This window comes from Argiope bruennichi, chromosome 3, assembly GCF_947563725.1.
Source record: "Argiope bruennichi chromosome 3, qqArgBrue1.1, whole genome shotgun sequence".
NCBI classification, from domain to species: Eukaryota; Metazoa; Arthropoda; class Arachnida; order Araneae; family Araneidae; genus Argiope; species Argiope bruennichi.
The window spans coordinates 86386033-86412803 of record NC_079153.1 but is presented as its reverse complement, the minus strand read 5'-3'; the positions used below and the strand labels follow the sequence as shown (position 1 = coordinate 86412803).

The 26771-nt window shown below is 29.9% G+C and overlaps 2 protein-coding genes across 4 annotated transcripts in view; one reads left to right on the top strand and one right to left on the bottom strand.

The window, feature by feature from the left end:
- The window catches only part of LOC129963334 (nuclear receptor corepressor 2-like), a 90915-nt gene extending 68631 nt beyond the window's left edge, over positions 1–22284 (bottom strand). For both annotated transcript variants that reach the window (XM_056077645.1, XM_056077646.1), the window contains exon 1: positions 21606–22284. In XM_056077645.1, the coding sequence (XP_055933620.1) occupies positions 21606–21670 (65 nt within the window). In that variant the 5' untranslated portion in view covers positions 21671–22284. The remainder of the gene's footprint in view (positions 1–21605) is intronic.
- The window catches only part of LOC129963335 (jerky protein homolog-like), a 131869-nt gene that overhangs the window by 32701 nt on the left and 72397 nt on the right, over positions 1–26771 (top strand). The window lies entirely within an intron of this gene.

Sequence of the window (26771 nt, the reverse complement as noted above, 5' to 3'; positions counted from 1 at the left end):
AATCATAAGTCATTTGAATATTAATACTTATAATTATTTTCAATTATGTCTGAATTACTGCAGTTGGTCGATTCAATATGCATAATTTTGATATACATATCTGTATTTTATTTAGAAGCAAGATTAATTAAGCGCAACATTACGAAATCTGATATTAAAATAAAAGAATTCGAAAAAATTATATCATATATTTAGGGGCGAAACATTCGCGATTATGCTAGCGAATATTCTGCAATTAGTAGTATGATATTTTTAACTTATCAAACAAAGTCGTTGCTTGCACTTCTGACATTCTTAAAATAGGAAATTAAACAATTTTTAATGTAGGGTGATACACACCGTCAGATTAAATCTTCAGCAATTATGCTAAAGCAAGCAATAATATAATAATAATAGCAGAATAAAATGCAGTAATACTAGATTCCATGCATATCACAATAATTTGGATTTAAAAATATATCAATACATCAAATCGACATATATCACTTAAATCACAAAAAAAATAATTATTTCTTAAATGTTACGAATTTGAACTCTAGCTGAGTTCCCTGACTATTTTTATTAAAATTATTAAACAAGTATTCCAAATATCATAACATAATAACAAAGCCATACACAATAAATTTGAAAATTTCAAAAGGTTTCTTATAATAGAATATATCAACCAAATAGAGGGGTTTATTTTAATAATTCTTCATATATTTAAAATTCAATAATTTTATAAAAAAAATAGCCAGAACAGCAAAACAAGCTTAATACAGATGCTACGTCATCATAATTTTTGTCATTATTTTTCGCTACTTTCGATAACCTTTCAAGGTTATTTAAAAACATTAGTCAATTTTGCAATTCCATAAGCTGTAAAATACATCAATATATACCAAAACAGATTTCGCTCTATATAAAGAAAAATTAACTTTTAGAAATTGACATTTCGTTACATTTCAATACGGCCCCAGTTAGATGCTGAACGTTGCAAAATGAAAGTATTTAAAAACAATTGAATTACAGTAGGAGTTCTCAAAAGAATCAAGAATTCAAAGCAAAATTAGTGTTTCATTTTAGTAAATAAGTGAATGGTATTACTTATTTGTTCACTAAAAATAGTTAAACTAGTAGACAACGAAAAGAACGTATTTCATTATTCCTGTGGTAAGGATGAATTGGGGGAGGGGGGGGGGTTAATGGATCATTCGGAAATATCAGCAATTATTTCCGTATACCATTACAATTTTCTAGAAGTTGCATTTAGAAAATAATATTTGCTGATTACAATTAGGGTTAACGCTTTTCTAAAAGGTAATAATATCATGTGCAATATATTAAAGCATGTATAAATTAAAAACAACGCTATTTCATTTAGAATATAACAGCAAGAAACGGAAAAAAACATGAAATAATCCAAATATACGAGATTTTTTTTTTTTTTTTTTCACATGACGTTCAATGTCCAAAATGTTAGTTTCACAATATTATTAACCAATCTGAATGAATAATCATAATCATTATCTTTAGACATTTTTAAATACATAATTTAAAAAGTTTATGTTCATTATCATTTTGCTATAAAAATATCTCATAGCAATATTCCATTTTTAAAAAATGCTTTTTCTTTTTTAAATTTTTAGGCAAATATAAATTTACATAATTTTTTCTTAATTATCCAAAATACTTTGTTGGCAATTTTTAGAACAAAGAGCGGCAAATTAAAATTTTAAGAATGAATTATATATTTTAAAAGGAGGCTCGAAAGATGCATAAATTTATTTTAAAAAATAAATATATTATTCAACAAAAGATAAAAAGTTTTGTCAATAAACTTGTTTGTAAAGGAAATATTATAAAATTTGAAAGCTTTCAAAAATATTTGGTATAAAAAGACGACAGCACATATCTTTTTATTCATTATTTTCAATTATTTTTCTTTCTTAGTTTTGCTTACTACTTTCAATTTAATAGTTTATGAATAGAAAAGTAAAAAGCAATAAAATAAATAATAAACCCTCCATCTAAGGGATTTAAAAACAGACTGACTAATGCTGTAGAATTCCCCCTCTTTTTTTAATAAGATTCATTCCGTTTTTCGTCCTTTTAATATGCAGGTTTTCTGTTACCAATTACGCGGGTCTCGAGCGAACAAAAGCGGAACCTGATACAAAATTGGGGTAGGGTTTCGCAACAAATTACGTTCAGTAAAATAATAACCTATTATATTTTTGCTATTTATTGCATTGCACAGAATGACGTAGCAAGGATAATATAATTTTTAGACAAATAATAAGTGATATATTTTTAAACCAGTGTAATTTTTAGAACAGTAATACATTTTGTAAACAATTACATTATTTTTAAACTGATATTGTAATATCTATTTTGTTGCGATTGAAATGCAAAATTCGACAAGAAATTATTATTCATTTCATAAGGTAAATCAATGCAACGAACTCGTCTGGCAAAATCGCATTAAAATCTATCCGGATAATATAATACTAACCGAATCTATCCGAATAACGTAAAAATATTGCAATTAAGAAAAAAAGACAGTCAGATAGAAGAAAAGGAAAAAAAAGAAAGAAACGAATAAAATCTCATTTTTAGTATACTACAGTCCAAATACTTTCTTAAAAGAAATATATAACATTTCTGATTAAGACTGGAATAATGACAGTTGGCACCAGGTAGAAGACAAAAAACACTCAAATCTTACTCTGGATTGGTGAAAATGAAATGCATATTAATTGCGTGATAATATCCCAAAATACATTTATTCAAATTTATTATTATTATTATTATTATTTTACAAAATCCTTGACGTGAGGTCTTTGGAAACGTTTACTCGGTATGCTTGAATTTTTCGCAACCTCCTCAGACCAACCCAACCAATATGGTAAATAATATTTATATAAAATAATACCAAATATAATATCCTGTTTTAATTGCCCTAATTGCCAATTTATTTTAATTTCATAGATTAAGAATTTTTTAAATTAGCTTTTAAACCGAATAATCTAAACCTTATAATATCTATGTTACATTTAAAAAAACTTTAAACATATTTCATCAAGAAATTTTCAAAAAAAATTTAAATGTATAAGTTATTTGAATTAAAACTGAATACAACAACAAAAAAAGTTGCTCAAACACTAAAAATTTACTTTTCATTACATAATTTCCAATTTAAGGGTTTTAAACGTTAGGCTTCCGCTCTACTTAGTTCCATAAGTAGAGAGTTATTGGATTACCAAATTTTACTTTTGCGCCGTCAAAACAATTAGAATTCCTTCAAAACTGTCTTCAAGCAGTCTAAATACCACTTTAATTACGAAGAGAAGAATTCTGTTGAGTCATTTTAGCATCAGACAATAACTTTTTGACAATTTAATTTTCCTCATTATTAGTTTTAAGGGTGATATATTTTTTTTGTAACAATTTTGGTTTTTATAACTAAAAAGTAACCAAATTTAACACAGAATAGCCGATGAATATTTAAATATTGGGAAAACAGTAGAATATTTTTTAAATTGGATGTACAGAACAATCTACATTAAACAGATGTTGAAACCAAGGAATTGATCATTGCCAAAGTTTGCATACATATTCTAATAGACATGAATTTTCGACAACTGGAAAAAAAAAAAAATCATATTTTCGCCGATAGATGATATTATAATAAATTTTATTAAATAAGGAAATATTTCGAAGCTAAATGTTTTTGTGTAAACTATTACAAATATCTATCACAATTTTCAAAAGGTTATTTCAATAATAAATTTACTTTAAAATAAAAAACTCAACTAATTATTAAAGTATAAGCTTGAACATTATTTATATGAAAATTTTCAGCGGGTTATTTCGACAATAAATTTACATTCAAATAAAAAAAAACTCAACTAATTATTAAATAGTAGGCTTTAACATTATTTACATTCATTTAATTTAAATATTAATTCATGAATAAATAAGTCGCACGCTTAACTTATGTTAACCACTATGTTCAACATTTTAAAGAAAATTACATTAATATATTGAAATATTATTAGCAGTAATCGATACACAGACAGTTTTTAAGGAACTCGAATAAGAAATTATAAACAAAAATAGTTGTAAAATAGTGCAATTCCGTCAAAAACAGAGCTCTGATTTCTGCAGTACTCCTCGAATATTGATTTTAAGGCAGTGTAAAAGAGATATCGCCACAAAGGAAAAGCTAACTCGATTTCTGGGAAGAATAAAATAGGGCATGGAAAAACAACAAAAATGCAGGCACGTGGATATCGATTATTTGGTTTTATGGGAGGACAATATAGAGAAAAAGAAAGGTTGGCAGATGAAAAACCGAAAATTTCAACTACAAAAAATTTTGTTGATCCTCATAGGAGCTATTTTTATTCCAGCATTTATTAATTATCCTAAACTTGCTGATAATTATAATTTACAAGTTTAAGTTACCAAAGTCTTTTCTCCATCTTCAAAAATCACTTAAGTATTTTTAATAATCAGTTAATAAACTAATATGTAGCTAAAGGAAAATCATAACATTAATAAAACAATGAAGCTTCGATTGATTAATAAACGTTAACGCGCGTATAACTTCGGACTCCATTACTTATCTTGCGGAGTTTAAACAGTTAATTGTTTTTGATAAGTATAATCGTTATAGAAAAAGTACAACATTTTGCATTACGACGAGTTTATTCGTCAGGATTAATAAGTAATGACAATTTGTAGCTTGAATTACAATTTTAGTAAAAACTCAAACATATTTGTAAATTTCACGATGTTTAAAATTTTTGAGGTCAAGTTGAAATTATAGGAACAAATAAAAGATTGTTATGCATTATAAACAGGCTTTGTTCAATTCCATTCTCTAACAGCAAATTAAAATGATAAATAACTTTTTTTTTTATGTTTCTTTTCGTTCAAAGGCAAAAAATGTATGTTAGTTAATAAATAAATGTGATTATTGAAATAAAAATAAATAAAGGTCGTTTCATTACAACATAATTTCAAATTACACATCCTCTGTGTTTGACGAGTACACTCGTCATCGCTAAATTTTTGCAACACAATTTAGATACGCATTTCCCGAAGAGGTCGAAACAGTTAAAAGGCATATTGTCGCATCTCAATGTTAGCGACATGCACAGTATATTATGGTTATGACGTCATATAAAATTACTATTAACCATAACATGCAATAGCGGTTGAAAATAGTTATATTACTTGCATGCTAAAATCTGAATTGTGAATAATTTTATTAAAATGCATTTAACTTTATTTCGCAATAGGTGCTAATTTCAATCTAGTAGCAACCACAAATGAGTAAATGGTATTTTTAATAATTTAAATATTGCTTTGTTGTTACAGAAAGCTAAATCTGAAGTACAACAATTAGTTAATAACTGCAAGTAATTTCTTTTTTAATTTTAATACCAGTTAAAAACCCCATCATTTTTTTTAAAAAGGAAAATAAAATAAACCTTTGCAACATCACTTGCTACAGAAAACGCGTTTCTCCATCGCAATTCCATTTCTCCTCAATATACAAGTTATCTTTTAGGGAATTCAGACCTCCACAAAAAGGAAAAATTAGAATAGCATGCGCTTCGTGAGATTACAGCTTTGCAAATTTAATGACAGAAAACAGCAGGAAGAGAGAGGGGGAGAGAAAAAAAGCTACATTACTATCTTTTGTTCCGGACCAGTAGTTTCGCTGTTCTAGTTACAGGACATTGCCCTTGTGCAGGTAGATGGTGTGCTAGGCATTTCCCCTTTTTCCTCACTCTTCCACAACACGTACTTTGGACGGACAAGAGGGGGGGAGAGGGGGTGTGATGACCAGATAACTAACTAAACACTTAGCGGAGCTGATTATAGGCATACGAGATTGATGATTTCTAAATTGAAAACATGCATGTCCATTTGTTGTATTGGCGCCTTATGGGAATTACTTCGTTGTTTTATAAATATTCAATGCGTTAAGTTCATAAAATAAAAATATGTATTGATTGGGGAGGAGCCTTGTTTACAATATTTTTTAAAAATTTCAAACGAATGTTCTAAATGTATAAGTTATCTTATAATCATAATCAACTGCAAGATAATAAATCTTAGTCAATCATCTTGTTGATAACCCTGCTGTATTTTGAACAATAATCAATAGCACAAAGTATGTCGAATTCATCATTACAATTTCCACCGGCGTCCTCGCATAGGGGTAGCGCGTCTTCCCCGTGCGCTGGACCTCCCGGGTTCGAGTCCCGGTTTGAGCATTGTTGTTCTTCCGTTTTTCTATCCGTGAGATGTGTGCACGTGCCCTCCTGTAAAAAGCGGTTGTGCAAGCGAATGAGTGATGCGCGAGTAGCTAAGTCGAGCTCTTGGCCCTAGTTGGTGCTACTACAAAAATAAGAGACGCTCCCTCTTAGGCTTAAATCGGCTGTCTTCGAAAAGCGGGCTTGTCCGTGGTAAATGCCATAAGAAACAACAACAACATTACAATTTCCAAAAGGGGTATTAAACCACATTATAAATTTCAAGCAAATTATTTACTTTCTTTATAATGTATTTTAGAATAAGAGAAAGAAGGTCAATAACGAGTTAAAATTATTTCCTGTTTATATTAACAATTTTATAGTGTTCAATTTCTACAATTTTGGCTATATCTTACAATATTATTCTTCATAAATTGTGAGATTAATTGAAAATACATAGCATCAAATATCGTAGCTCTGAATTTACTTCAAGAAATATGGTACATAATAGCAACTAAAATTATATAATGAGGATTTATTTGTATTTGAATACTCAACCATTCGGGAAAAATTCAAAGTTGTATACGCATATTCCGATCAAATTCATTTGAATCCCGATTTTTAGTTTAAGTAAGGCTCAAATTCATCTCTTAATTAATTCTATACCCAGAAATTTCAAACTTATACATGAATATCGTATTTAAATTTCTATTTACAGCAAAATTTTCATTTTCAGACAGCGAACATATTTGCATTTGCTAATGCTTTGAAAGTGAAAAGGTTTAAAAGGCACAATGCGAACCAATAAATGTTTTAAATAAATTTAAAGCACTCACTACAATCTGTTCAAACTGGCTAATAAATATATTTTTAGCAGCAGGTGTTACGCCAGGTCACTAGTCTTTCATCTAACCAACAACATAGACACGTGTGGAAGAAAATAGCTTATCTGAAAATTCTAGAAACTTTAAATTACGAAGGATCCGTTTCAGACAATTTAGAAATAAAAATAAAACGAAGGAAAAAAAATAATAATTTCTTTTAATTTTGCCAAGGCATACAAACATAATCTTATCTCATCCACTCCATAAAAACAGCCTTGACATTTTTTTCAAAAGGAAGCATATAAAAAGATCCTTGATTTACGTAATTCAGATTGCCTATTATCCAACGCATCATTATCAGCAGAGCGTTCCTCTTATCCTCACAGATTCCATTTCCAAAACACACACACACACTGGTGCATCTCTCATCGAATCACATGATTGAATTTCCGCCTTTTCTACCAATGGTTGAGAAACCTGGCAAGATAAACAAGAAAAAACATACTTCTACCAAACTTCCGAATGCGTCACCACTACGCCTGGTGCATTTATTGTTTGTTCTGCTCCGGTCTCATCGAGAATTGAACGTCCAGACAAGAATTTATTAACTTTACGTCCTTAACCCGTCTGCTCCAAGAAGATATCCCCACCAAATATGCGGTGACCTCGATTTGTTTGTCCAGTGATGCTGGTAAACAATGCCCCATTTTCCCCAATCCTACACACATGCCCTTTTTTATTCATACCCCACAATAATAAAAAAATTAAAACTGAAAATATATGATACAACCTTGACGCGTAGAACTTAAGAAACCTGAATCGAGAACAATAGATAGTTGATTCTAATAGAAGTTAGTGATGGGAGTGACTAATCTGGATACAGGTTGATTTGTTTATTACTGCCTGCCGTATTCTTGGAGGGGAAAAACTCGATTCATAAGACAAAAGGTGTCGTATGCTTTCACATATATAGGCTTAAACAAGGAATGCAAGATGAGTTATTACTTCGTCATCGATTGGAATGCATCTTTTCGATTACTGCAACCGCGACTGTTTCAAAAATATGATTGGAGCTGAAATGCTAAGGAATTCGTAGTTCAGAAAAGCTGCATGCAGAGAAGAAGCCTATTGTTGCATCTTTTGTAAAGCAAGATTCTTTGCCAAAATCTATTCACGAAGTAGACGCATTCGCTCAACTGCATAAAACGCCTACTTAGCACAATAATAATAAACGTGAGGACAATAGCCTTAACCATTAAATAAATATCCATTAACATTTAATTTTAGAATTATTGGTCGTACTGTTTCAGTAAAAGAAGCATTATATGATAATAGAGATCTATCGTATGTGCTATCTGTAGTTAAAAATCACCTTCAGAAAACTAAACATAGTTAGTAACTTTCCACAAATAAATTGAAAGCAACTACGTACTAAACTGCATTTCCTCCAACTCCTTCGTTCCAAAGCTACTCTTAAGGCGTCTCACCGTCTCATGTACACTGCAATTAATTACCACAACGAGTTTTTTTTCTGTGGGCTTTTCAATTTTGTTTTCCTTCAAGGAGTCTACTTTGAAGGGGAAAAAAAATGACGGCCAATTCTCCAAAGCTATATTTAACAACAAGTATACATGCCAAAACGCTTTACGCCTCTGGCAGCAGATCCGATAAAGGTTTTCGCCTTCGAGATGTCCCAAATAGATGAATTGAAAAACAAGATAGTTTTTGGAAGCCTTTTTCATCGAGATAATTTAAACTCTGTTCTTGCACTATTAAGTTCAACAAATGTTAAGTATCTATCAATCCACTGTACTTATGTTAGTGAAAATGTTAAGATTACGAAGATGTGAAAGGAGCATGATACTACCAGACAACAGCAAAATATTCAAAGAACACTTCTGAAAGAATATTAACCAACGAATAAAATTCAAACAACGCTTTTCCATGAATAACACAGAAAAATTTCCAACAGAATGCACACAGTGATTAAAATATTTTATCACCCTAAAAACTCCACCGACATCCTTATATAGTTAACGTTAATACACTTAGAAACCAAAAATACTATAGCCTTAAAAAATCCTTCCTTCCTATATGTAATGTATCAATACCAATCAAAAATAATTCATTTAGTAATATCTTGACCCTCAATTTTGTGGACCCCTACATATATATTTTTTTAATTCCGTTTCTAGATCAAATACAAACATGTCCACAGATTTAAGTAGTATCCAAATATGTTTATCACTTTATAGTTTAGGTCAGTAGCATATGAAAAAACACGCAATGTAATTCATAATATTATTTTATGAAACACTTGAAAAAACATTGTGTAAATAAGAAAAATGTAAAAGGTAGGAAAATTAAATTCTACCATGTTAACCGAATCGAAGTAAAATTTAGAGTTAGCTAATAACTCTGTAATTAAATGATGTTATTATAAACATTAAAAATATTTAATTAATTAACAAAATATCGTCGGTTTAATATCATAGAATGCAAACAATAAAATGACAACTATAATAACAAAGAAAAAAAATTAAAATTTTTATAACAATGATTCATTCTATTAATTACTTTTAAGTATAAATTTCTAATCTCAAACTAGAAATCTGAGCAAAAAAAATTAATATATCAGCCTTTATATTTTATTAATCAATAAACCTTTTAACATTGTTTCCTAAACTTGAAGTTATTTTTATTTTCAGTACTTTTAGCAAACAGCACGTTAAAAACCAAATGAATCACAAATTTAAGTTGTTACATAATAAATAATCTTACATTAAAATTAACTTTTTTTTTTCCACAGAAATAAACGCACTTAACAACAATTCTCAAACAATTAACTTCGAAACTTTAATCTAACAAAAATCTCACCACTTCGTAAAAGGCTCAAAAACATGAATTAACAGTCATTAAGAGTCACTTAAGCGAAGTGTTGGATAAAATTAACATCATAGACCAAGCACTTCAAGCGACGACGCCATCAATTATTTGTGCAGTAAAAAATGTCTTCAAACTTAATCGAAAATGGCAAATAAGCCAATGACTGAAGACTCTAGCGTAGTAAATTCCACGAAAAAAGATATTGATCTGCTGCAGAATTCCACCACGTCTAAAGCTGCTTTGTTCTGGTTATGCTTTCCAAGTTAATAGTGTCTGCAGCAGTTTAAGAAACTAAGCTAAAGATTTAAAAAAAAAAATGTTTACGTGCGCAAAAGATAAAATAAGTATGGTTTTTATTTTTTTTAAGCAATAAGTTGAAGGGATTTAATGCACGACAACAAACTTCTGCCAGTTAAAAGGTCGATTTTTTTTAAAATTATATTTGATTTTATAAATACAGTGTTTTAAAACTCGTCAGCGTCTTACCATTTGGGCTTATGGAAAAAATTTTAGTGTAATACATGAATTAATAATAAACTAAGTGTAATAGCAACTTTTATAACAACTATTCAACATTCTTAAGCATACATTTATTTTACATTTTGAAATATCAGAGCAATTCTAGCAATCCAAAAATTATCAAAACAGTCCTAAAAAGATGGTCAAAGCTTGGATGAATGTTTAGAGTATTTTTTATCTTAAATGTTTGACTGCTTCTATAATTTTAAAAATCCTCTCAATTTTCTAGGAACATTTAGAATAATTCTTGCAAGTACAAAAAAGATATTTTTAGATTCCTAGAGATAATACTTTTGGAACAATCCTTCAATAATACATTTGTATATAAATGAATCTTGGTAAAAGACTACCAAGAATCTATTTGGAAGCGAAATTTTGGAATCTGAAGAGAAAACGGAGAAAAAATGTAATCTTTCTAATATTTATAAATATGTTTTAATGATTTCACCAAGGCTTCAATAAGCTTCCAAAACTTCAATTTAAAAAAATATCAACCAAAATATCTGAAAGCAGGTGAAAAATTTATCTCATTTCCCTTCCATCTCAGCAATACATGAAATTATTACAAACTTAAGACCTTTAAGCTTTGAAATCATTAGGAAATACATCAGTTTGAGAAGGAAAAATAATCAAAGCGAAATTATATCGATTTCATATCAAATAAAAGACAATAAACAATTCATACCGAATATTATTCATCTGAATCAATTGGAGATAAAATAAAAAAATAAAAAAATTCAAAAAAAATCAAGGAAAAACAGAGAATTCGAACTCTTGGAGCAAACCAGTCTATAACGATAATTATGGTCTTAGCCAGACACACATAACTCGCTTTGGCATTACTTCCGACTTCGGAAGAAAAGAAAAACACACAGCTTAACATATTTACTCGTCTCATCCTCTTTTTTATTTATTTCATTATTATTTGTTCTTTTTTTCTTTTTTTTAACTCTTGAATGCGTTTTCTAGTTCAAACCGGTTATAGGTCTTCACTCTCCCCCCTCTACTTTTCCCCGTTCCCATCTTCCCCGCCATTTTCTCATTTTTTTTCCTTTCTTTTTATTACTGTTATCATTTCGACTGAAGCACCTTCCCATTCCAGCGCGACCTTTCCTTGGAGTCGTTTACTTCTATTTTTATTTTTATTTTATTCCCTCTCCCCCCCACCCCACTCTCTACTCTTACAGACTTCGTTATTTAATTCCCCCTCCTCTCCTCTTTCTCCCATCTACCTGCCAAACCTGCTGAACAGGACAACTCAAACGATCTCCGTTGTGTTGTATGCAGGCAATCCCCCCCCCCCCAACCAGCCGGTTCTCCTAAGCCGGCTGCCATGTTTTCTCGTTCAAGGATCCCACCTCTTCCAATCTATTCCCCCTCCCCTGGCTCCACAAATCCCAGTTCATTCTTCCATGGCCTGCAGTATATCCAGAGAAACGATAAAGTAATTGTGAACCCCCCCCCCCTCCTCACCTATGCGTGATGATTTTTTTTCCCTCTTTTTCTACTGAAGAAACTTGGAGGTGAGCGGCCAAGGGTAAAGAGGTCATTTCACACATCCCAATGCGAAGCCTTGTTTTTAACCTAGAAAAAAAATTAAGGAAGTGTGGAATATCTATTAAAAAAAAGATATAGGGGAACTGGCATTTTATCGGTTTATTGTATCCTCGTTTTCAAATGAGAGTGTTGTACTTTCGTTATAGACGATGGGGACCACTTGGCATCTTATCTAGCCAACGATGAAGATATTCCGTGTATTCTGTAAATCCCCAGTAAGGTTTTGCGCGTGTTCCAAACAGGTCCTTACGTAAGATGCTGCAATAAATGCTATTCGTGACTGGTTTCCTCATGATGAGAAGAAACAAAGAAAGAAAAAGTTGAAAAGAAAACATTTAAGGAGGAAGGGGGGAAGGGTATCGAGGTTAAAATAAATAACTCATATAGAGCAGTGAATTGCCAGTTGGGAGTTGCATGGAAAAATTTCGGAGTCACAAATATTCTCATGAAGTTTTCCTTTTTACAAGCTCCTCGACTAAGAAAAAAACATTGCGATTTAAAATATTTTTATAAGAAATCAGTAGGGCCAATTATTAGTTGATTCATTATTTTTAATATAATATCTGTGTCGCGGCAACATATAACTGAATGAAATAAGGTAGCTAACGTATATGGAAAATTTATAAAAGGGTAAACACGTCAAAAATTGGAAGCAAAATGCTTAATTTAATCTTAACAATGAATTGTTGCGAAATTAAATCAAAACATAGACTTAAGGAAAACCATCGTCAAATTAAAATCATTAACGTGTTAAAACTATATTGGAATTTATCGAAGCAATGTTTGCTATAATCAGCGTATGTCATTCATTATTTCGGGAAATATTGGGCATTTCTGCATTAATATTCTTTTTTCTACTCATATTTGATACAAAAATGATTATTAATCAAAGTTTCATCGCTTATTTTATTCATTACTTCCGATTTCCCAACAAATTATTTCTTAATTTTTACATTTTACTTCATAATGAAATATGAAACCAGTTTGAGACGGTTACAACGTAAATATTCTGTAATAAATGCTGGTTTTATTTAATATACATTTATAAATTGATAATGGTTAATTCACTGATGTTTATTAGCATTCGGAAGTATTAAAGTAACAGATTAAAAAAAAAGAACGCCATGACACTTATTATCACTATGTATCCTTCAAAAAATATGGGCGTATGCGAGTACGTAATGATTTCAAATTAGATACGCTCTTAAAATAATTTCGTAATCGCTCGAACTCTGTTATCAGTGTAACTGCTTGTAATGCTTGCTTTGGAATTGAGGGATTCCCAACTTTTGGAATTTGGAAATAATTCCAAGAGCTCAACGGAATTCTATATCGTCGATATCTGATCTCGAAAATCTGATAACATGGAACAGATTTAAGCATTACAGAGCTATCTAAATCAAAATTTAAAGATGTAACAACGCACAATACTCTTTTCATTTCTTTCACAGCGTAACAATATTGCATATCTGCAGTTTCAATAATGCTGAAATCATCCAAATTATGTGTTTTGAAACTCAAAACTGTACGAAGTTTTATACAATTCGTCACCCACAAAGTAGGTGCAACTTTGAACAAATAAATCTATTTGTCATGTTAACGTGCATAAATGAGGGTAAGGGGGGGGGGGGTTCGATAGTGTTCTATAATCCCTGCGCACAAAACTAAAGGTAGTTTAGTTGTGTAATACATGTCGGTCAAAGGGCATCGTGATCAATCGAAGAATGCGCAACATCAGCGGATAATATTACTTTTATTGAGTTAGTGCGCTTATCTTATCTCAGAGAGAGACAGGAAAACATCGAAAGCGTGTTACCAAATTTGAGCTGTTTTGAGATAAAAGAGACTGCGCTGTGCCCAGCTAAAAATTAAAACCTGTACTCACCTCAGAAAGAGAACGCCATATTTCATGCAGAACGTCATATTTCATAAACAGCGGATCGCTGAGTGTAGAATATTCAACTGCTACGCAATTTCTGAGAGGGGTGGATAGTAACTTAAAAACAACTTTTATTTTTTCAAAAAAAGAGTAACTATGCAGGTAATCTTCATCTAATTCAAAGCACAAATGAAATTTAGATGTATTGTTTGTTAATGGATTCTAAAACACTCCGAGCTTTTGCGTATGCGTTCGGATTGGTTTAATTCGACACAATAGGGGTAAAAGGAAGATGAAAGGAGATGTTTGCATTTAGCAATAAAGTTAATTCCGAAAATGCGCACATCTTTCGGCATCTCACCTTTTAGTGAGATAGAATTGTCGAAAAGTGGTCGTCTCAGGATACTGAAACGAACGATATTCGTAAGTATTTCAATGTAAATATATCGGCAAAATCGTAATTAACGAAATGAAGAAAAATGGACGAATCAAATTACAAAAAGACAAAATTCGCAACAGCAAAAACATATATAATTATACATTAACTGTTTAGTAATGTGTTAATTTCAGAGGAGAATATTAAAACTAACAACTCATTCGATTTGGGAAACACATAATTAATTTTCAGGTGCAACGATTAAAATTAAGAGCAAAAGGACAGAAGAATTTTATAAACTAAAAATATTCTACAAGAAAGAAATATTTTAAAAGAGAACATCTATCTTGCAAATGGGCAGCTTATTCCCAAATCGGAAGAAATTTAGTATCCAACACTTGAAAGATAAATAATAAAAATATTTTAGAAATGAACATTTCTCCGCACACGGACATTATATATATCAAACCAGAAGAAATTTAGTATCCAATATTTGAAAGATAAATAATAGAATATCTTAGAAATGAACATCTATCCGCAAACGAACAGCATATTCCAAATCGGAAGAAATTTAGTATCCAACACTTGAAAGATAAAATAACAGAATAATGCGCAATCATATTTATCTATAAGAATAGATAAACAAACAGCTCAGGAAATCGGATATTTTATTCATATCCTAGTGGATTAAAACAGATAGAATATAAGCACTAATTTATGTGGATACAATATAAGGTAAGCAAAGTAATGTGCTGTAGAGAAGGCGGTAATATAATATACCAATTACGATAAAATAACTAATAAGGAATGCAAAATTTAATATTCTATACTCGCATATTTAGAATCAGATTACAAAATCAGATTCTAAGAGCTTAAAATAAATGTTTTTCTTTAAACAGTCTACGTTTATGTTACTAGATAATTTTTCAAAAACAAGTTCAAAAATTGTTCAGCATACACACACACGCATACAAACATACATACAAAAAAAAGAGAAATAACTAACAACAAAATGAGCCAGACGAAGCCTTCCTTTCATAAACCAAACACATTGTAGGTCATGTATGGAGGACGAAGGATGGAGGGGAGGGAGAGAAAGGACAAAGAAGCCGAGAGGGTTGAGTAACAACTCCCAACTCGATTAGGGCGGAAAAGGGTTACACAGATAAAGGTCGGGAAAAGACAAAAAAGAAAAGAAAAAAAAAAGTGGGGACCTCTCTAAACTGGCCAAGGACTTTTTGCGAAAACGTTTGTCAGCAACATGAATATATTTGAGGGCATTAAAAAAAAGAACGAAAGTGTTAAAAATTACAGATTAAACGAGTCGGTGATTGCGCGTGCTAAAGCCAATGTCAAAGTCAAGCTTGCATTCGAATCGGAAACCTTCAACACATGTCTCGGTTTTCTCAAGGCTGTGGTTCTTTTTCTCCTTTCATTTTCTTTTAATTAAACTGGAAATGCAACTGGACCGTTAAATTTCAAAAAAAGAGTGATTCAGCTTCATCTATATTTGACAGAACATCTGCAAGAATTCAAAATTATATTAATTAATTAATTAAAAAGCAACTGAAATTGGTTCTTATACAATTTTGATCATAAATGCTTGAAAGTAAATATGAGGCTATGGAAAGGTTAGGATAAAATTTTACTGCAATACAAAAAAAAATTAATAAATAAATAAAACCATCGTTCAATTTTAAAATATAAGGCCATTAATACATATAATTTGAATCGTATTCTATAAATAATTTAAGTCACGCGGAGCACATAAATATCTACGAAACAGGAAAACAATTCAATAAAGCCAACAACTTCATTTCCGCGCTGGGTGTACAATTTGGAATCGCTATCATTTGATAACTCGGCGACAGTTATTGTTACAGCGGATAATTTTAAAGGTCGTCTCAAGGTCAGTCCTTTCCCAATATGTGGACTGACTCCATCATGCAATACAATCATTCAACTACAACTGCTTCATAAACAAGTGATAGGACCATGCATAATCATATTCATATGTAGATTTTGATAACAGCAATATACTTACTCAGCTTGAACGTTTCATCTATGGTTAGTTTCAAACAATTCTGACAAGAAATTTGGAAAAGAAATAATTAAATACGTAGAACATATAAATCCTAGAAACACATACACATTCTGCACAGCAAAATATGCAATATGGAGATAAGGGGCTACATAAAACGTAAAGATTACGAATATGTGCAACATCACAATTAATATAGCATAAAGGAAAAATCTTTCCCCGTTTTTCTTAATATATTTGGATTCCCGCATTAAAATTTTAGATTAGAAGCTTAACAGTGGTCAAGTACAATTAATTAATTAATTTTCGAAGCATTTTTTTTAGTCTTAGTTTTTTTAGTTTTTTAGTTTTTTTATTTATTAAAATGAATAATTTAATACTTTTAAATTCCTGATAAATATATTAAATTATTATATTTTCCTCATAAAACTTACGAGCATTTTACTCTTTAATCTTTTTTTTTAAATCATATTTACTTCCTTAACGTATTTTAATCCAAAGATGAGCGTATAAACCTTCAATATCGTGTATATATAACGACAAATTTCCAATTGTGTTCGTTCTATTATGAAAAAAGGGTGCACTTTCATTTCAAAAAATATATAGAATTCATAAAAAATATATATATATATATCCCTGATAAAGGTTAGTTTAAAAGATTAAAAAACTCTAATTCCTAAACATTCCTATAGATTAAAGGTAAAATTTAACAATTTTTTATAATTGAAATCAAAACAGCCAATCACATCATCAAATTAATAAGTATAATCTTACGTAACAATATTATCTTATGCAAATATACCTTAACTTAAATACAATTAAAAAAAGAAAATTAGTGAAATTAAAATATACTTCTGAGATATGCTAAATTGGAATCAGAAGCTAGCGTAAAAGTTCAAATTAGTGAATTTAATACAACAAAACAAATCTTTGCAACATTGCGTGCCAGAAAAGAAATATTTAAAGATCAGTATTTATTAACAGATAACTGAAACCCAACCTGGCTAAGTACGGGTATCCATTAATTAAATTACAGAACTTGCCGTCCCGGCTGATTTCATTTTAATAAGCACAGTATAAATAATTTTGAGAGGGAAAAGCTTCAGATATTCAAAGAAAACGATTCTTTACATGAAGGACATACAAAATCGTTACATCAAGGACAATAAAAATGGATCTCGTCAGTAAGATTATATTCCTTCACGAAACGTGATTTAGCTATCAAATGTGCGAATACATAAGTCAAAATGGAAAACAAATAAAATTTTTCGAAAAAAAAAGGGGGGGATTTTTTTAGTATTAAACATGAATTTGAATTTTCCTCTCATATCCAGCCACATTTCTCACAAATCAATCGTCCTCGTCCCACGGCGCGCACGTATGTACGAGCCAACACAAGAATGAATATATTTTTTTTCTATTATTATTATTATTCTGAATTTCTATTTGAGTATAGCCAAGGTCGAAGCTCACAGACATAGTCGAACTGTGGAAATGTTGTAACGAAGCCAAAAAAGAAGTGTGTTTACTTCTTGAAAAAGAAAACGTTACTTAAGAAAACGTTTCAACGCTAGTGCTGGTAATGATGCAAGAGGTTTCTACATCCGGCATATGTGAGGGGTGGATGGAGAACTTCTCATCCCGGAATAGAACAGCTATAACAGTGGTTAACTCGAAAGCCAAGCCAAGAAGTTCGTGAACTGAAATTATACACCGATTTGGTCCGCGATACAGTTGTATAATATACGTTCCATCAAAATTCCTGACGACAACTATCCTTTAGAAATTACACTTTACAGTAAAGCTTTACATAAACAAATCAAAAAAAGTTTACCTAATATTAGCAGAGATATTGAACTTTTGGCAGAAATTTCAAGCGACAATTTATTACATAGATGAACTTAACATTCCTAATATGAAACATTGTAAATTATGTCATCAATAATAGGACCATATTTTAAATTATATTTCTATTTGGTTTCAAAATATATTTCTTCAATTTGTAACTTTTCATTACACTACTTTAAAACTGTTTGATTTGTAGGAGTGTTCTTTTTTTGTTGTTGTTTTTTAAGACCATTTTTTAAACTCCGTAACTTTCACATTTGGCACTTAATTCGGGGTAAACATTCACATTCTTCCTCACAAATTCCATCATTATGTAAAAGAAAAAATTTAATTTTTTACAAATCAAATTCAAAAATTCTCTTTTTTATCATAACAATAGGTATAATCTTTCAAAATACAATACAGAATCCAAGGAAACGGCTGGTTTGTAAAATTAATTTCCCAATTTTATTATAAATGAGAATTTACATTAAAAAGTTATTCACCAGACATGATTATTTATTCTGATTTGCAGCGTTGAATTCTTTTTTCAGAACTTTACACATATAAATAAATAAAACTAATAACGTCGTTTTATTTATTTAGATATATATATTAAATGAAATTGGTTTCAACACTCAAAACGAAATTAATATTTCAACATTTTTTTGAATAGTACTGAACTGAAGAAACTAATCGCAACAATTTTCAGATGATTAACAAACAAACATGTATAAATCGAATGCCGCATGTAAGTACACATTTAGATTCGAAAATCAAACCGTTTTTGAAATACAAAAATTACTTAAATAAATAGTATTAGCAATAAAGTTTCTCGATTTATTTCATATTCCAAAAAAAATTTATTTTTCATTTATTAAATGCGTGAAAGAGTTCAGAGTACCCGTCGCTATGGGAACGGCCACGTAAAAAAACATTCCAAATGACCACGGTGTGTGTCGTTTCTGAGAAAAATGGCAACGCTTGCTGAATGACAAATCAACTATTTAGGAAATAATTCACCCACAACCTAGTGGGTAGAGTGGGCTGACGAAGATGGGTGGGTCCTCCTTCTATCCTGGTATAATTGGAAACAATTAGCAACATTACAACCTTGGAATAACAATTTAGTTGTAACATCAATTTCGAATGTTAAAATAGTTCATCTAATTTTTCTGGTAAGAACATAACAATTTCATCTAGTTTTCACCTAATGTATTATCCGCTTGCATAAAAGTATTTTCTTATAATTTGAATTATCAATTGTTCTTTAGACCGAAATGCAACACGTCTATCAGAAACGTCGGTAAAAGAAATGAAGTTATTATTTTAGAGTACAGAAATAAATAAAATTTTTAAGATAATATAAAGAAAGTGAGCACTATTTATCATCACATAATTTTAAAGTAATTTGAAAAAGAAATATGGGAAACAAAAAAATAAATTCGATCCAATGGTAGGAACTAAGTACGCCATTGTATTCGATCAGGACGAACATATGCCAATCTTTATTTATTTATTTTTTTAGTACATTCAACGATAAAAAAAAAAGTAATTATTGCTTTACAAAATACTTTTATCTTAATGTTCAACTAAAATCAATGGAGGATAAACCCAATAATATTCATACAAATATCAAAAATTGATGTTTACGGCGTTCACGTTTCTGCAATTGAATACATGTTTTTTAATCAAATTTAATTGACATGTCTAACTTATTAGAATTATTTTTTTAATATTTGATAAAAAAAATCGAAAATGTACAATATTCTCTCATTAAATTTTTTCTGTCGCAGCTGATCAAATAAATTTAAAGCTGAGTTAATGCTAACTACGGAGTATTCAATAAGAATATCAAGCGTAATTCGGTCAAAAACGAGAACTAATGATTTTACAAAATCGCATTAGTTACGTAGAATATAATTTGACAAAATTTATATGCATTTAAAAGGGAAAAATTAAAGATTCAATTTGTTTCCTCCATTTTTTCGCTTTAACTTGCTAATTTGTTCGAAGTTGTTTAAAACTGTGTCCGAACATATGCTATAGTAAATAAAAAATGATTGTCATAAGTAATTAAAATTGTGACACTATTTTTTTTTTGTATTTGTAACTTTATTCGACGTTATTTTTTCATTTTATTAACGTCTTGAGAAATGTTACGCAAAATTAAAAAGTAAAAATAAAAAAGTACGAAATATTAAAAAACGCTCCACATTTTTATCTTTGATGAATTTTGCTACGAATAAATATCCATTAAAATGTAACATTTAATGGGCATAATAATAAATATTAAATAATTGCTTACTCTGCTATTAAGGCAGTTTCAAAACAAAACAGCGTTTCCTGTTGCAACAACTCTTATCAAATTATTATAAATTAATGCGGAACAGTTAGTTTATAATAAATATTGTTTCTAACAACATCAGATACTGCTATAAAACACTTAATGATCATCAGATTTCCACAAGAATTATTATTTCTCTATCTTGGATACAATCAATTAGTTTTTACAGTAGGTAAATGATTTTAAAAAATGAGATACATAAAATTCGATATTAAATCTTTGTAATATACAATATAATGATGAATTTTGCTACGAATAAATATCAATTAAAATATAACATTTAATGGGCATAATAATAAATATTAAATAATTGCTTATTTCGCTATTATGGCAGTTTTAAAACAAAACAGCGTTTCCTGTTGCAACAACTCTTATCAAATTATTATAAATTAATGCGGAACAGTTAGTTTGTAATAAATATTGTTTCTAACAACATCAGATACTGCTACCAAACACTTAATGATCATCAGATTTCCACAAAAATTATTATTTCTCTATCTTGGATACAATCAATTAGTTTTTACAGTACATAAATGATTTTAAAAAATGAGATACATAAAATTCGATATTAAATCTTTATAATATACAATATAATGATATTAAATTATTCTTTTGGGGATAAAAACAAAACTATCTATGATTACCAAACGCGAATCAATTGTGAGCTAATCGATGAATGCTGATATTAATCGATAACAATTCTACTACAATAAGCAAATTCTTTTCATAAATTTCATACAATCACAAAAAAATTGCTGAAATTATCTCTCATATAATATATACTAGTAATAACAGCTTATTCCCCTGTTCATTACATTGTTGCGATATTATGATCTTTCACTCGTTTTACCCATATATTTCACACACATAGATCTTAATGGCAAGAATGTTTACTTATTCAATTATAAATAGACATCAGTAATAATAGACATTGGAGAGTTTTAACAATTGTTTTGATTTCCAAATGTTGCCTTTCAGACACAAGTAACTATATGAAGATGAATACTACACATCCAAATCATGCAGTTACATTAAATAAAAAGCGCCATTTGATTATATAGTGCAAGTTAATATATCATAAATATCTTTATTCCTTACCTCTCCATGACCATATACATAGGAGTAGATATATGTCCTACTGATAGTGCTTTGACACTACTCATCGCCAAAAATATACGTCGTCTCCCGTTTTCGGACACACACACATGCGAATAAAAAACATAAAATATATATATATTTCTTAGAAAAAACACTTATTCCAAGCTGCACAGGTTAAACAGGAATGTGGAATTCCAAAGTGAGGGTGATCGCTATCTCGGGTAAACACACTCTTCCAGTACACTTCCTAGAGGCAGCCGCATGCTGCTCTAGTACGTCCGGTGCGACATATTTCTCTGTCCAAGATGTCAGCAACGGCGACCAAATTTTAGCCAAGTTCCAGTAGAAAAAACAAAGAAGAAATGAAAAAATGCTTCAGCCCTTGTGTGAGATGAGAACTACATGGCAAAAGAGAAAGAACGGCCACGTCATACACTTTACTATCGGAAAATCATGATCAAATTTCTTCTTCCAAAATTCTAGCAAAATTTCCAACAAAAGCGTGATGCATCAACACATCTTCAGCTTTCCTAGCAAACAGAAAGAAGGGTTAAAAATTATTTTTTCCAAAAATCAGCTACTCTTGATCACAGTGTTGTCTTGAAGCAAAAACTCCATTCTGGAGTGTAGAGTCATCCATTTGGCGTACCATCCTCTAAGTTCTACGCCAAGTCAATGAACTAGTCCGTGATCACCGCAGACATGACAGGCAGGTTTGGAAGAGTCTACTGTGCCGATGCCGCTGAGGGAGGAAAGACTACAATTTCGTGTCGGAGGGGCGGAAAAATGTGAAGGTCACACTCTCGCACAGCATTTTAATTCAGATTTCTCTTTTTTGTTGTTGTTTATTTTTGCGACTCGCAAGCAATCACGGAAATATTCTGATGAAACTTTTTTTTTTTGCGTTTTATCTAATCTTTATTTAACTACTTTTTTTTATTCGCTCCAGATACTTCATTCTTTTCTGGCATTGTAACCCTTGATTTTGATACACTGTTCACTTAGAAACTATAGATACGATAATAGTGTTTACCCCATTTGTAACGTAATTGCAGATGAGATGCTGTCCAGGTGAGAAACCAGTTCCAATTCAATAGGGCTACAACATTTAATAGAATTGGATAAAACGTGGAACGAACTCGTATTTAATTTAATACTACGTAATACTCGTTTTGTCAATACTTCTGATCAAAATGATTTCCATAACATTTAAGACTTAGTAATTTCTTCATTGTATAAAAATCATTTAATGATATTTAATCGTATGTCATCGCATTTCTTTCGATATTCTTAATCTCTAATAACAAAAACTTGAAATAACTATTGATTATGTATTCCGGTAGGTGGCATCAGGGTAAATTTTAATGCATGAATCAGAGTTTATATTTATTAAAATGCTTAGAATGATTTATTTGAATACTTAAGATTCCTGTCTATTAAATGATGCAAATTTCAACTTTTTTTAATAAATATGCATTCTTATTTGTTTAAAGTGACGTAACAAGTATTTATAGACTTGCCATCAATGCATATGCTTCTCATTTTCTAAAATAAACAATAATTTATTTATGTAAGATTGTTTTTAAAAACACATATGCAACTTTTATATTTTCAGTTTTGTATATATGGGTATGCTTTGCTCTAAATGGTCTCTCAAGGGTGTGGCTTTTTCCACTAATCGACTTATGAAGTTTCAAGCATACAAAGTATCGAATTACATGTATTCTGAAAAAGGATAAGCAGTAGTAATAACGGTCTCCAAGACACATTGTCTCATGTTATACCTTGGTCACATAACCTTCGAAATAAAAAAATAAAAAAAAAAAAATTAAAAAAAAATTGTTTCACAGTTATGATACCGCGAAAGAAATTGAATATTAATGATGCAATTTATATTTACATCTTATTTAAAGCCTAATGTAAATCCAATTGACCATTTTGATGTTCATGCGTTGAATATTTTAAAATATTCAGTGAATATTTTAATATAAATAAATAACTTTGGAAGGAAAAGAATTATTTGAAACAAAAATACGTTACTAAAAAAAAAAAAAAAAGCATCATCTTTTACATATACCATTTTACTTGGTTGGTTTCAAATTTTTTTTTATCAATAAAAATGATTTCTGATACGGTATAATTTTTAAAATTCGAAATAAAATAAATGAAAATTAATGAAATGAGCACTTTGTAATACATTAATAATGCAACGCTCCAACTACGGAAATAAAGCTTTGTTTTGCCTTACAAATTATATTTAAATGAAAAAAAAAGTAAAAGCTGGCGAACTCTATCTCCAAAACTGCGATAACTGATATTAATATGGCAACCCTCTCTTAAAACCACTGAAGTCAGCTGGCAACATTGATAGCTGGAGAAGCGAACGTGAGCCGAAAATATCTTATGCTCTTACTGTGGACAGGGTCTATTCTGTGTCAGAGGAGGGAGGAACTGCTGGCTTCTTTTCAGAGGGGATAGGAGAATAATTGTATTCCAGAGAAACAGATTAGCTCTCACTTTGCTTTTTTGTTGGCTGCTGTTTATTATTTTTTACCTTTCCAAAATGACGCCTCTAAATAAAGGACAGGTAAAAAAAGTTTGACGTTTGAAATATTTTATACAGTTTTATTCTGTGATACAAAGCAAAGAAATTATTGAATATACAATAGTTCTTTTTATTATTATTTACAGTATTTTTTTGCTATCTTTTTTTAAATAAATCTTTATACAAATTTTTAAAAGTTAAGAAAATTCAAGGTTTAGTTTCCAGTTATGGATAAGGCAAACATGTTTTATAATTAAAAATTTCTTAAATTTTCTAGTTAGAACTTTTGAATTTAGAGTTAGAGAAATACAAAAAAAGCCTAAACTACACATAGCTTATATAATATAATAAGTTATTACATTTTCAGTGAATTAAATTATTTGATTCCCATTTAAGATGTTGAAATAAAGATTGATTACAAAATTGTTGTAAGTTTTTTTCTTACTGTATATAATACTACTGCATATAACTGCTATTATGCTGCTTATGAAAATGTTGAAATAATATGAAAAATTGCAAAAATTTATGAAATTTAATGAAGACCTTAAAGTGAGTAATGAAAATGCTAATAAAAAGAAAATTTTAAAAAATTTATCAAGAAAAAATGTTAACGACATTTGATATTATATGAAGAGGATTATAATTGCAAGAATATTTTGCATGTGTTTTCAAGAAATGTTAAATGATGGGTTTTAATTTTCACGGAGATGTGGAAATTTTCATGAAAAATGTAATTATCAAACGATAGTAAACGAGATTGAAGACTTTGCCGTTTAACATGTGTACGCGCTAGAGTCAATAAAATAGATAGGTAAGATTCAGTCCTTCATTATTATTATTAATAATAATAATGTTCCTTTATCTTCTTCTAGTTTTCAAAACTTAATTTACAAATTTCTATTTTTCGAATTTATTTTTTTTATCTTGAAGTTCTTAGTTATTAAATTTAGTGAGACATTCTTAAATATACCTCGACTATACATTTCAATGCTACTTATTTATAAAAATAGAATTCATTTTGCATTTTTTAAGGAAATTCGATATAGAAAATGAAATTTATTTAGTTACTTGAAATTGCGTTTAAAGTGTAGAAACAGTTATTCATTTATTCACAAGTGATACAGTGACTCTTAACTTTCTACATATTACAAACCAATGACTATGAAAACACCTATTTATCGTTTTGTATTGAAATTATTCTATTTGCTAAAATGGTAATATCGATGCTTTTAAGTTAAATTTTAAAATATCATGCTCTTATATAAAATTTATTCTTAATCCAGATTACAATATATTCGTTCTTATCAGATAATTATGAATACAATAAATCCCAGAATTTAGCAGATATTAAACTAAATTAACTAAAGCATTGGATTAGTAAAAGTTCATGATATAACCAGTGGGAATGGTCATCCCCAAACTTTCACGCCTACCCTTCAATAAAAGTCATGTCTCCCACCATCCATATAAAATTGTAGGAGATGGTAGATGGCCCTCTAGATGAGGTAGCGAATATCTTGCATGGCATTGGTGAACGACAGTCGATTTGAGAGATGCGTCACGGAGTTCTTGAACTCAAGGTTCTTAACCACCGGAGTGAACAAATGATATGGGTATTAACGTGGCATTGAGTTTGCGTAGTAAATGGTTATGATTAATTAAGTGAACGTATGCTTTCGTAAAACAATAAACTGATTATAATTTATATTTCAAAGGAAAAAAATTCAGAAAACAGAGTTTTATATAAGTGTTTCATCAGCAAAATCGGTATAGTTAATGACAGTTAGGGAATACATATCTTTGGCGTGAATCCAGCGTTTTTAATGAATCTATCACGAAAATATGTTTTTTTGGGAACATTTTTACCTTCCTATTGACACCAAAATTTGACACGAAACTGCAATTGTAACTGCAAGATAACATACGGAATTTAATTGATTTAAGGCATTACGTTTGTATGCATGCGAAAGTACAGACTGACAGACTATCTATTGTTGATGTTAGACGGATTCGGTTCAAAATTCGATTAATATCTATATTTTGGATGCTAAACCTGTGTAAATCGAGTGCACTTGACCTCGAACAGCCAGACAGACTTCTTGTGAATGGATTTCGTTCAATGATTATTAAAAATCTACATATATAGTCATAATTCCATATGCCAAATTTCAGCTGCCAAATTCAAAGCATTTTTGAGTCATCGTGTTCACAGACAATTAGAAATGAAGCTAAAAATAAATTTTTTGGTTTTTCGTGTAAAATTCAACCAGTTCCTGGTCTTATAATATGCATAAAGAATACCTTATCAATTTAACTTTCGAAGCCATTGAGTATCTTATAATGCGTAGTTAAGTGACGTGTAGTTACGTTTATCGCATGACTGTTGCACTATGAGAATTAACCATATTATTGTAATTCCATGTTTGATTATTCTGCCTATGTTTTGGATAAAGGATAATCAAACGATTTTTCTCTATTGTTAATTAAACAAGGTAATCATATTCTTTCAGAACACTGTAAAAGATAATATAAAATAAATTCGTAAATTAATCCGAACAATTGCCAGAAACTTTATAAAATAGCAGACGATAACTAAAACATTTTATTCAACAACAATTTTA